Source organism: Helianthus annuus, chromosome 11 (genome assembly GCF_002127325.2).
Source record: "Helianthus annuus cultivar XRQ/B chromosome 11, HanXRQr2.0-SUNRISE, whole genome shotgun sequence".
Classification (NCBI taxonomy): Eukaryota; Viridiplantae; Streptophyta; class Magnoliopsida; order Asterales; family Asteraceae; genus Helianthus; species Helianthus annuus.
The window spans coordinates 6,603,689-6,617,026 of NC_035443.2; the positions used below are offsets into that span (position 1 = coordinate 6,603,689).

Consider the following 13,338-nt stretch of genomic DNA (forward strand, 5'->3'; position numbering starts at 1 on the left):
TGTTACGTCAGGAGAATCCGGCCGGTATTGTTCGGTTCATATGGTACCGCGACCAAACGACCCCTTAGTATAGCAACCATTAAGAGGTTTTAAACCATTAAGAGATAGCATATGAATGGTCATTAAGAGGCTACCAAACGACCCCTTAGTATAGCAACCAAAAGAGAAAAGTCAAATACGTTACCATTAACAACTAAAAGAGAAAACACAAAAAAATTATATGACGAAACGATAGCAACATGTGAAAGAGAACACAAAAAAAGCTTCATGACCGAAACGATACCAACACGTGTTCGGTTCACTTCGACCAAAATAATAAAAACGGCTTGTTTCGGGTCAACTCTCAGACTAAAACCGAACCGCCTATGTTATAATATAGTATAGATAATACTTATGATTTTGTAATATATTATTTTAATCAATAAAAACGGGTTGCAATATTGTGATAATCTACAAAAATGTCGATTTAATAATACACAAGCCCTTCTAAATTCTATAGTCAGGTGCTTAAGAACCATTGGGTACTGTGTAATTCGATGTATATAGTCTTGATCAATTTGAAAAAGATCACTACTTTTGCACTCCCTTTCGTTAGGTTGGCTTAAAATGAATCTTTACATTAAGCAATGCTTATACAAACCGGGTTCGTATTTGAGGTTTTTGTTTACCAATACAAGTAGCAAACTATTTAAGTTTTCAAAATGCGTTGTATTCCAATTTCCAAAAGTATTATGAAACTTAGTTTGCAGTTAGCTTGATCACAAATGTAATAAAGCACATCTTTTAACTTATAACTTGATTGAAAGATACATTTAGTAAACAAAAAATAAACAAAGCACACTCTCTAAGCCCATGGACAAACTATTCCCTAGGGCATTAAATGTACGGCGTTCTTTTGAAACATATGCTTTTGGAACATCATCTTCAATATTATTGAAAAATAGTTAGTAGTGTTCAATCATCTAACAAAACGAAAATAGATAACATTGGTCTTTTTATAAAGTCACAGATCTTGTAAAATGAAGGCAAATGGGTCGATTTACATTTTGATACTACCCAACTATTTTCACTCGTAAAGGCATTGTTCACTCCACCTTACTTCTTTGTTCTTGCTCCTTGTAAGGCTTGAACTCAAAATATCACACTAAATTGTTTTCAAAAGTTTTATCTTACCACTGGACCACCAACCCCAATGGTGCATTAGCTCTTTTTTTAATAGAAAGCGAAACTTCCATAACCAAAACCAAATCAACACCTTAGAAGAAGCTAAACAAAGTCAAACAACAGAAACAAAACACCACAAAAGTGAAACAAAACACCACAAAAGTGGGGGGGGGGTAAGTGCACGGTCCTTCCAACCGCCGGAGTGATCTCACTCCGGGTGCCGCTACCCGACCAAGCTAGCTCCGCGGTGACTTCCCCATGCGGCATGCCGAGTTCTTACCCTGGGGACATATGTCACTCCCAAGACTCGAACCCCAGTACCTTTGAGAAAAGGTGGGTGTCGGTGGCCAACTGAGCTACCCGAGTTGGTTAACACCACAAAAGTCCACACAACACTAAAACATTTTCCAACTTTCCCAGGGAACAGTTATCTTATTTCTGTTAATCATCGACAACTAAGAATTTTCTTTTATGTCTTCAACCAACTTCAATAAAGAAGAGGATGTGCCTTTAAAAGCTTTATCATTTCTATTAATCCACAACCTCCAACATTTCAGTAAGTTAACGACACTAACAACTTTTTTCCTCGCCTAACCAGCTTCTAGGCTTCCAGCATATTTCAGCACCTGAGTGACTAAGTTGAAACCCGAGGAGCTTCATCCACGAATAAGAACAATAAACTTGATGTATTCAATAAACTTCGAAGGCATCTTCATTCTTCTTACTTTTGACCAACCTTTTCACTTTTCCATGAAACATGAGCCCCCGATTTTTAGTGCACTGCTAATTTAACCTTCATTTCCAAAAAATTACAAACAACCAGATTTACAGTTGTGTTACATCTGTTAATTTTTTGTATCAAAAACTTCAAAAATTGTGAACCGTATAAAACCTAACTTTATAAATGCCTCATTTACTGAGATTTACAGTCTCCTTACATCTAATAAAAGTGTGCAACCAGAAATTAATCACTAAAACATACAATTTAACAGTTCATAAGCGCAATCCATCAAAAAACTAAAGAATATGAACAAACAATTAGAATACCTAACGTAATTTGGAGCACCATCGATTTGAGGCGACAATCGCTTGTTTTGACATCCAGGCTAATGATCCAGGCTAAGAATCGTCTTCTTTCCGAGCACAGATCCATCTCGCTGCTTCATCACGCATCGGAGGTGGTGGCCAGTTGCGTTGTTGAACGGATGGGAGGTGTGGGAAGAATCGGAAGATTGAAATTGTGGTACCATGCTTCTCGGCTTCTCATCTGACGCAAAAGCATAATTTATGATGAGTGCATTCAATAGAAAGGAATGGCAGAAATATGAGGGGTTGTGTAACTGATGAATTCTATTGATTGTGTTGTAAAGGTTTATTGATATTGTTGTGAGATGGTAGGTTTCAAATGGCCGATTCTTTTATACATGTTGTTTTTTTAAATGCATAAAATTAAATCTATTTACTTTAATGTAGTATAGATAAGTTACAAATCAATATAATGCATATTGAATTTTGGTATAATTGATTGCATATGGATGGTTAATTGAATTTAGGTGTGCATTTAAAACCATCATAAATTTTGGTTTTAAAATAGGAACATGTAAGTAAATTTTTGAATATATATAGATTATTATTATTGCTTCATTGAATACTAGAGTACTAAAGTGGTCCTACTATACTAAACACCAAACTAGTACACACGGACCCAACCGGGCCTATTTGTCTTCTTCTATTCCATAGGTTCCACATAGACCTCTTCATCTGCATAATAATCACAAACCATAACATAACCCTCACATTCCTAAGTCAACTTTTCAACTCACATCCAGTTGCCCATGGAGCACTTGTTAGGTTTACTCAGGGTTCATATCCACAGAGGCGTAAACCTCGCCGTTCGTGACGTCACTACTAGCGATCCTTACGTCGTCATCCGTATGGGCAAACAGGTGATCATCTCTATCCGTTTTTTTATTTTATTTTTTTGATCCGCCTTTTACGGGCGTTGTTTTATAAATAATTAATTAATTAAGTGATTACTTGTTTTTATTTTATTTTTTTGATCCGCCTTTTACGGGCGTTGTTTTATAAATAATTAATTAATTAAGTGATTACTTGTTTTTTTTTTTGAAGAAATTGAAAACCCGAGTGGTTAAGAAAAACGTGAATCCTGTGTGGGATGAAGATCTCACTCTCTCCATCGCTGAGCCTCAACCCGTCACGCTTGTAAGTCGTTCGGGTTTTTTTTATCGTATGATATTGTATCCGATAACTGATCCGTATAACAATCAGGTTTGTTGGGTTTGGGTTGTTTGGTTATCGAGTTAATCGCGTCAGGTTATTTGGGTAGTTCGGGTTTGGACATATTTGTTAATGTTAATTTCCCTCATGTTATTAGTATATATATTATTTATTTATTTGGAAAGTTAATGCGTATTTACGTGTTCTTTTTAACATGATAAAAGTTTAAGTCTATTTACCTTATTTAGTTTGGGTTAATCGGGTTTTGTTTATCCGGTTTGGGTTATTCGGGTTTTTGATGTTTGTACTTTAAAGGTTTAACTGATACCCAACATGATAACAATATATTTAATGGGTTTATTGGTTTTTTGGTAACGGGTTTGTTCAGGTCAGGTTAATTAGATACGGGTGAAATCAACGGGACTAAAACATACAAATGTTATAAAGGTCGGTTTGGTTGGTTTGAAATTCACACCGTTGGAGTTCCTTTTATGTAAGTCGTGTAAAGTAAAGAGTGTGTGTTTACCGGTAAAAAGAAAAACAAATTATTAAAATTCAAAGGTTTTGGAATCTGAGAAATTAAAATTAACCTTTTTAAATTATTTGGTTGGTCGGTTAGAATTAATTAATTAAAGATATTATAATAAAGCTGGATCTGTCTTATTTGAATAACTCATAAAAAATAGGGTTATTGGATTTTATCACCTCTAATTATTGGTTATTGGCCGCTGTCACCCCCAACTATCACTCTGACGTCCGCCACCCCCAACTTAACACTTACATTATGTTCCCGAGTTTCATTTAACAAGGGAAGAGAAATGAATTAAAAGGAAGAGAGTAAAAAATGTGTTCCGGAGATTTTTTTAGAAAGGGAAGTGGTGAGAAAAGAAAGGAAATAAGGGGATGATTGATGCAAATATTCATCCTCCCAATTTGAAGAGATTGTGTGAAAAAATTATTATGAATCTCAGACTTTTTAAAATTTCCTAAATTACCCTCTAATTCATTATAAATAAACTTTCTTCTCTTTTCCTCCCAACTCGGGAACGCATAAAATGTATAATTTCCTTTCATTTCCCTTTCTTTTCATTAAACTCGGGAACACGAATATAATCACATCTTTTCCTTTCCGTTCCCTTATAATTCACATTCCTTTCTCTTCTATCGTTAAATGAAACTCCGGAACACAGTGTTAGTGTGTTCTGTCACCATGTCGTTAACTGATCATTAACTTTTGATCCTGTTACTATACTTTTTGGGGTGTCCAAATATCCCCAAAACCTTTCTAAGATCCTTATGACGCCCCCAAAAGTATAATAACATGATCAAAAGTTAGTTATCAGTTAACGACGTGGTGACAGAACACATTAAGTGTTAAGTTGGGGGTGACGGGCGTCAAAGTGATAGTTGAGGGTGGCAACGGCCAGTAGCCAATAGTTAGAGGTGATAAAATCCAATAACCCTACAAAATATCACTTTTGTACTTTTGAGATGGTCAGATCACAGATGGGTCTTGTTCTCCTGTACTTAAATATATTAGTTTAAATTTTAATGGACTTAAAATAAATATGTTTTCAATGATAATATATTTTAGTTTAATCGTGATCAAAATGTAAATGAGTTAAACGGGTCAAAACAGATTGGTGTGTTGTACTAAATGGGTTAAAATTGTTTGTAAACGGGTTAGCTCACCTTATAAAAATACATTTTTTTTTCTTCAAAATTAGACAATCCGACCTGTTTAATTAAACAGTTTAAAAATGTCAACCCGAACACAATCCATTTAATTAAACGAGTTAAACATGTAAACCCGAGCACACCCTATTTATTAAACGGGTTATAAATAACAACCCAAAACATCATTAATTTCATGTCTTGTTTCACATCGTGTCAGAAATTATCTGTCATAATATTAGTAGTTAAAGTTTTGTTGAAAATACTCTTTGCAAACAAAACAGGAGGTGTATGACAAGGATACATTAAGTTTGGATGACAAGATGGGGAGTGCTGAATTCGACATCAAACCATTCGTCGAAGCTGTTAAGATGCATTTAGGGAATCTACCAAATGGCACGATCATAACCAGCGTGAAACCGACAAGGACCAACTGTTTGGCAGAAGAAAGCCACATAACATGGACCGACGGGAAAGTGGTCCAAGACATGGTTCTTAGGTTGCAAAATGTCGAGTGTGGAGAGGTTGAGATTCGACTTTCGTGGATCGACATTCCAGGCTCCAGAGGCCTCTAGATGTTCTAAGCCTTTTCGCATGTTTGTTTTGTAAATCTTATCAAACCCTGCTAGTTTTTATGTTGTTGTTTGAAGTGTTGGGTGTTATTTATGTAAAAGAACATGTTAGGATTATGTTTAAGGATTATATGTAAGTTTTTGAGCCGTTGATTAGACGGACATATAGTTGATTAAACGATTGGTGTCCGAGACAGAGTTAATACGATGTATCATCGCTCGTTTGTGGCTGCAACGAGGTATATTCGATACAAAATATTCTTGGCTGCGGATGTGGTCATGTGCACACGGTAATTGAGTAATTTGATCAAAGTTTACGGTTTGTAACCAAAGGGCTTGTAGTCTCGGGGTATCAAGCAGTGAGGTGGTGTCTGTCCAAGTGGTGCGGTCTCTAGTCTCGTGGTCGGCATTGGTGTAAAATAAGTGGTTCTAAAAAACATTATTATGACAACAAATTTTCTTAAATACAACCGATTTTATTAAACTAACTTGATTTATTTATTAAATTTAAGATTTTAAATATTTAACCAAAAAAGAAAAGTAATTACATAATTAAAGTTATTTTTCTATTTTCATTTTTAACGGAATATTAACAAATCACAAGAAGATTTTTTTTACAAAGTTTGATATTATAGACTAATCATTTATTAGTCTATAATTTATATAAGCTAGTGAATTCCCCACGCGGGGACGACACATGATATAGAAATCGAAAGAGAAAGCTTAAAAAAATAAAGTCGTGATATGCCTAAAAGGATATTGACCGTGCTTATATCGCTCGAAAACCATAAAACTGATTATCAGTAATGGTTCTCATAGTATATATTCTCCTATTTTAAAGGTCATTTATAGGTGCCTTTCCACTTTTTCTTCTTCACTTCATCTTTTTAAGTACATACCAGACAAGGAAATCACACACAAAAAGCACAAATTCTTTTGGTTGCTTCCTCGAATTTGTGATATTATAGACTAATCATTTATTATTCTATAATTTATATAAGCTACTGAATTCCCCACGCGCAGGGGGACGACACATGATATAGAAATCGAAAGAGAAAGCTTAAAAAAATAAAGTCGTGATATGCCTAAAAGGATATTGACCGTGCTTATATCGCTCGAAAACCATAAAACTGATTATCATGGTTCTCATAGTATATATTCTCCTATTTTAAAGGTCATTTATAGGTGCCTTTCCACTTTTTCTTCTTCACTTCATCTTTTTAAGTACATACCAGACAAGGAAATCACACACAAAAAGCACAAATTCTTTTGGTTGCTTCCTCGAATTTTAATTTTAATTTTAATCGTATGAGTGCTAAAAACAAAGTGGTACCAAAAAGGTATCATACCGGAATACCGTACTGATATCGTACATTCGTACTAATATATTCGGTACGATATTCAGTACCCAATTTTATACAGTATTCAGTACCTAAAAAAATTCTTTTGTACTTAGAACTTGATAAGTATAAATTCTTTTCCATAAAACTAACTAAACATCTTGAAAAAAAGGCTAGTAGCCTACCAAAAGAAACATCGATACATGCTTTTACATGGAGCAATGTGCTCAAATACTCCAAAATTGCATCTAAGAACTTCATTGTATAAGCCCCGCCGTAGTGGGGCGGTATATACCGCCGAAACCCGCCATGACGCCCCATAGTGCCTGTCTACACCATTACGGTCGACGTTATGGGGTAACCTTTTTGCCTCCCCGCGATGTATATAACGACGTGACCCTTCCTTCCCCACTCACACACACACACACACATATACATACATATATATAAAGCCTCTTACATATATAACCCCACTACACACTTAAGTTATATAAAGCCCCACAACTCCCCTTTCTTACACAATTGTCACTTGTCACATAACCCCCCACTATGGGGCTCTACCACTACACATGGCCTAAGGTGATAACCTCGCTTCTATTTTTATTTCTGCACACAGAATTTGACGCTGTGATTAAAGTCCGTTTTAGTTTTGAACAACCTAATCAAAGCTTCTCTAGTACAGATATCTTGTTAATTTTAATTTTAATCACTTCTTTTTCTTTTTTGACACAACAAATATGGATCAGGACCAAGACATAAACCTAGATCAAGATCATTTCCATAACCGACTAACGCCCATGCCATGTGGCATGGGCGACCGACATTAAACACCGATATGGTACCAGTGTTAGAGGGCATGAAATGATGGAACGTTAGGCGGTTCATGCCTATTGTGTTTAAAATGTTTTGTTTTCTGATACTTGGATCTGAAATTATGTTACTAACACATTGGATAGCAATCATGATGTAGGTAAACATGCCTTCATTCTCTACCATTAGGATTTCTAGAGCCTTCAAAGTCTCTGTCTCATCTTGTTTTGTTCACAGTTGTGTTTGGATTATTTTGCTTCATATGCTTTGACTCTGTCTGTAATGTAAATTTGTCTCAGATTCGTCTTGTTTTGCCCTGTTGATGGTTTATGTCGCTAATTTGAGAGCGTTTTCTCATCTTTGTTTTGGTCTATCATGTTGGTGAGAACCATTTAGGTCTTGTTGTTTAGAAATCTGGGTGGTATTAAACATCAAATTGATAATAATTAATTAAAATTTGAACTATTTCTCACATGTGTTTTTCCTTTGTTTTTTTTTTTTTTTGGGCTTCTATATTAGGCCTTCTTTAATCCATGTCTTGAGTTCTTAATTCTAGTCATAGTTGTTCATATCTGATTTTCGTCTTTGTTTTTGTATTTGTGTAGTTCTATAAAGTGGATATGTTTTTTTAGTAAATAACCATTTTGTTCATGTGGTTCTTTTGTTATGAACATGCTTTTCTTCTTTTCAACTGAGTTTTCAAGGACATTTTGTTGTTTTTTCCGAGTTTCATATTCATTTTGGATATAATGTTAAGGGGTGAATTTATCACCAGTTCATTTTCAATTTTTTTTGTTATTTTGAACCGTTGGTTACGTGGATAAGCATGTTATTTATCTATAGTTTTTTAATAAGGTTGTGTATGTTCCTTAACGATGTGCAATTTGTTGGCAATGTGGGTGTATTTTGGTGTTATTTGTTGTGTTCAGGATAGAATGTGTGTTGTCTACTTGGTGTAACTTTACTTCACAGGTCTGCTACCTACTGATTCTTTGATTTCTAATCCATTTTTTTTTGTTTAACACAACAAATATGGATCAGGACCAAGATCATTTCAGTGGATTGAGTGATGCGCTTTTAACATCCACCTTTGTGTGTACTGACTTCTACAAGCTTTCCATGCTTATGATGACATTCAGGCGGTTTACAACTTGGATTCACGGGGGAGGATTTTGTTAACGCCTACAACCCAGTGGATGGGCTTCTATAGAACTTCACACAGATATCGAACGTGGAAAACCCAGGTCTACATTTAGTTCAAGCGATCAAGGAGGATGATAATACTAGAATGACCCTCGAGATGCAGTTTGAGGCAGAAGAAGGTGAAGATTTAGAATGACAAATTGAGCTGATCAATGTTTGGAAGTGCATTATTTTTTCGGTTTACGGGTGTGGGGTTTTTAGCCTTCAATTTCTGGACAAATACGCAAAATTTCATTGACTATGATCTTGCTAATGATATGGAGCCATTACTTACTCGTCTAGGAACTAGGATCCTACTAGATCTTCTTGACCCTGATCACTACGTATTCGCTTTTTTTTCATGTACGAGGTGAAGTCTGCCTTTTTTCTCCCGTCACTTTTCCTTCCCAGCAAATTTTCCTCTATATCCATTGGTGGCTCTCACAGCTGTTGTAAATGATATCACATATGCAGAGATGTGGAATCATCTAGCAATGACAATTCTATTGAAGGACCCAAATAATTTGCCTCCAAGGTTTTTGGTAGCCACCTTGAGGAATTTTCAGCCTGTAGGGCCCGTTGTGCCCTATTGGCTGATGATGATGAGTTTGAACACCGTGGAGACGAAGACGCCATGTTAAGTGTTTATTATTCCAATGATCAATACTTGGCGGTTCCTGAAACCAGAGATGTTGAAATTAGCTTCCAAAATTATGAACAATTGCTTACGGTATGGTTTTCCTATTACCGAAATGAGCGGTGACAAACGTCTGAACAAGCACCACCGGAAGCGATTTATACAGCACCTAGGTGAATTTGAATCCACGTTTAAGATCAACTGACAGATTTTCAATTAATTTGTCATTCCAGTTGTTTCTAGCGCCTCATGCAGTTATGGCCAGGAGTGGAAGAAATCGTGTTCGGTTTTATGATCCGTCACCTCTTGTCACTAATATAATGTTTACATCAAAATCGGCGAGTAGGCTTTAAGAACAACCTCAATTCTTGACCCATTAAATGGGCAACTGTCAGGCAGTTATTTCTCTCGGATTCTTTTAACCAATGCCGAGTGGACTTTTTAATATAACTTGATTCAATAAAAGTGCATCAAAGGCTACCAAGTTCAATTAGTGTTTATTATTACCTGTATATTTGTTCCATTTCCGTTACAAGTCACTACAAACAAAAACAATACAGTTACGAAGAAATCCATATTTGGGAACAAACAAAATTAACAGATAGATAAAGGTTGCTTTCTTAAGATTAGGAAATCCAAATGTTGATTAAAAAAAGATATCAAGTGTTAATCAAATCAATTTTTTCTTAAGCATTTCATCGAATAGTAAACATCGCTACATTAAATAATGACCTGTCATCCAACTAAAAAAATCAAGCAACACAAACAACGTCTGATCCTTTTGAATCTCAATCATGGTAATCAACACTTCAGACTTCAAAGTATATACGAATGTTACACTTTTCAAGTAGAAATGGTCGAAAAGAACACCTCAATTTTGCATCAAAACCAACTAAAACAGGCAAAATGGATACAAGTTATAAAATCTACTTAATCTAATAGGAATAATCAAGTTATAAAACTGAAACTATACCATCACTAAGGTAATTTACTTTGTAATCATTGTATGAACGACACCTAAATGGCAAAGCTCCCTGAATCAGCAAGCACATAGATGAAACTATATATATGAGCCATGCCCATTCTTGTAGGAACATGTTGTAATGATGCATAGTAAGCTTTTACTAGTTTTAAACCAGCCCCTGTAATTTTCCAACAGACCCACATGAGACAATGAAGCCACTCCCTTTTAAGCCCATAAATGAGTTTACCATGTCCAACTGACCAATGGAACTAAACTACCAATTTGACAGTTTCTTTAGGAGTTTAAAGGGCTAGGATTTGATTTTGAATATATCCGACGGTCAAGATTGATTATTGCGACGGACGGTTGGGTTTTACGCCGAAAATATAATATATAATCACTTAGTGTAAATTAACAAAATAACAAATTGCGGCTGTTGTTATTCCCAGCACTAAAGATTATAATACTTTTATTTTATTTTTTTTCAGATATTTTAAGCTAGTCTTTGTCATACTTTCAATCCATGACCTTTATTTAAGATTATATATTTGATTTAAAATGTATATAACTTAGGCTAAAAAATTGATACTACTTTGATGAACAACAACATTGTTTTGAAGAATCGGATTATAGGCAATCCCATATTTTGTTTTGGTTTGACACCTGGTTCTTGAATGAACCTTTACAAAGCAAATTCGCTTCCTTGTCCGACACTGAAAAGAAGAAAACTTGCGTTTGTAAAGAGCGATTCAGTCACACCAAGCAGACAACACATAATCTATCCCGAACACAACAAATAACACCAAAATACGCATGCATTGCCAACAAACTGCACATTGTTAATCAAGATTTAGACAAGCACTGTGTCGAAACCATGTTTATAACAAAAGAACCACATGAACAAAAGGGCTATTTACTAAAAAAACATATCTGCTTTACAGAACTACACAAATACAAAACTAGTTTAATACCCGTCCGGTGGACGGGTTACACTAACAACGTAACAAACAAAGATAATCTATATTGAGGGTGTTTGGGATTGCTTCTCCTTTTTGAAAAAGTCAGAGTAAATTGCCATTTTAGTCCCTGAGTTTTGTCCAAATTTGCCATTTTAGTCCAAATAGTTTTTTTTTTTGCCTCTGTGTCCCTGACTTTTCCCTTTTGTTGCCATTTTGATCACATACACTAACTCCATCCAAAAACTCCATCTTTAACCAGGGGTAATTTGGGGATTTTCATTTTAAATGTTTTCAATTACCATTTTGATCCAATTCCAAAAAATCAAAAAAATTCCAAAAAATAAAAAAAATCATAAAAATTCTAAAAAATCATAAAAATTCTAAAAAATCATAAAAATTCTACCTGAACCGTTTCGACCCGAACCGTTTCGAGCTGAACCGTTTCGACCCGTACCGTTTCGACCCGAACTGTTTCGAGCTGAACCGTTTCGACGCGAACCGTTTCGACCTGTACCGTTTCGAGCTGAACCGTTTAGACGCGAACCATTTTGAGCTGAACCATTTCGAATTGAACCGTTTCGAGCTGAGCCGTTTCGAGCCGAACCGTTTCGAGCTGAACCGTTTCGAGCCGAACCGTTTCGAGCTGAACCGTTTAGACGCGAACCGTTTTGAGCTGAACCGTTTCGAGCCGAACCGTTTCGAGCTGAGCCGTTTCGAGCCGAACCGTTTCGAGCTGAACCGTTTCGAGCCGAACCGTTTCGAGCTGAACCGTTTCGAGCCGAACCGTTTCGAGCCGAACCGTTTCGAGCCGAACCGTTTCGAGCCGAACCGTTTCGAGCTGATCCGTTTCGACCCGAACCGTTTCGAGCCGAACCGTTTCGACCTGAACCGTTTCGACCTGAACCGTTTAGACGCGAACCGTTTCGAGCTGAACCGTTTCGAGCTGAACCGTTTCGAGCCGAACCGTTTCGAGCCGAACCGTTTCGAGCCGTTTCGACCCGTACCGTTTCGACCCGAACCGTTTCGAGCTGAATCGTTTCGACGCGAACCGTGCCTCGAAACGGTACGGGTCGAAACGGTTCAGCTCGAAACGGTTCGGTTCGAAACGGTACGGGTCGAAACGGTTCGCGTCGAAACGGTTCAGCTCGAAACGGTTCGGTTCGAAACGGTTCAGCGTCGAAACGGTTCAGGTCGAAACGGTATGGGTCGAAACGGTTCGGCTCGAAACGGTACGGGTCGAAACGGTACGGGTCGAAACGGTACGGGTCGAAACGGTCCGGGTCGAAACGGTACGGGTCGAAACGGTACGGGTCGAAACGGTACGGGTCGAAACGGTTCAGCTCGAAACGGTTCGGGTTCGAAACGGTTCGCGTCGAAACGATTCAGCTCGAAACGGTTCGGGTTCGAAACGGTTCGCGCCGAAACGGATTTTTTGTATTTTTTTTTTAGAATTTTTAGAATTTTTATGATTTTTTAGAATTTTTATGATTTTTTAGAATTTTTTGGAATTTTTTTGATTTTTTGGAATTTTTTTGATTTTTTGGAATTGGATCAAAATGGCAATTGAAAACATTTAAAATGAAAATCTCCAAAATACCCCTGGTTAAAGATGAAGTTTTTGGATAGAGTTAGTGTATGTGATCAAAATGGCAACAAAATGGAAAAGTCAGGGACCCAGAGGCAAAAAAAAACTAGTTGGACTAAAATGGCAAATTTGGACAAAACTCAGGGACTAAAATGACAATTTACTCAAAAAGTCACAACCATCTAACTTTTTAATGAGTTCCGCTTTGTAGCA

At 36.5% G+C, this 13,338-nt stretch overlaps 1 protein-coding gene and 1 long non-coding RNA gene across 2 annotated transcripts; one reads left to right on the forward strand and one right to left on the reverse strand.

Annotated features, from left to right (window-relative positions):
- Window positions 1-1,626: 1,626 nt before the first annotated feature.
- On the reverse strand, window positions 1,627-2,600 carry LOC110889353. Its single transcript, XR_002563547.2, has 2 exons — window positions 2,212-2,600; window positions 1,627-1,957 (listed from the first exon to the last, which is right to left on the reverse strand). It is a non-coding gene; the product is annotated as an uncharacterized LOC110889353 (long non-coding RNA).
- A 207-nt stretch (window positions 2,601-2,807) lies between these two features.
- Window positions 2,808-5,851, forward strand: LOC110889352 (protein C2-DOMAIN ABA-RELATED 4). The gene is made up of 3 exons (XM_022136867.2): window positions 2,808-3,110; window positions 3,295-3,387; window positions 5,361-5,851. The coding sequence occupies exons 1-3, from the start codon at window positions 3,000-3,002 to the stop codon at window positions 5,649-5,651; spliced, it is 495 nt and encodes a 164-aa protein (XP_021992559.1). The 5' UTR covers window positions 2,808-2,999; the 3' UTR covers window positions 5,652-5,851.
- Window positions 5,852-13,338: the final 7,487 nt, after the last annotated feature.

Coding starts and splice junctions, on each gene's coding strand:
- LOC110889352 (XM_022136867.2), top strand. CDS start 3,000: ATGGAGCACTTGTTAGGTTTACTCAGGGTTCATATCCACAGAGGCGTA. Junction 3,111..3,294: donor TCATCCGTATGGGCAAACAG/GTGATCATCTCT, acceptor TTTTTTTTGAAG/AAATTGAAAACCCGAGTGGT. Junction 3,388..5,360: donor AGCCTCAACCCGTCACGCTT/GTAAGTCGTTCG, acceptor CAAACAAAACAG/GAGGTGTATGACAAGGATAC.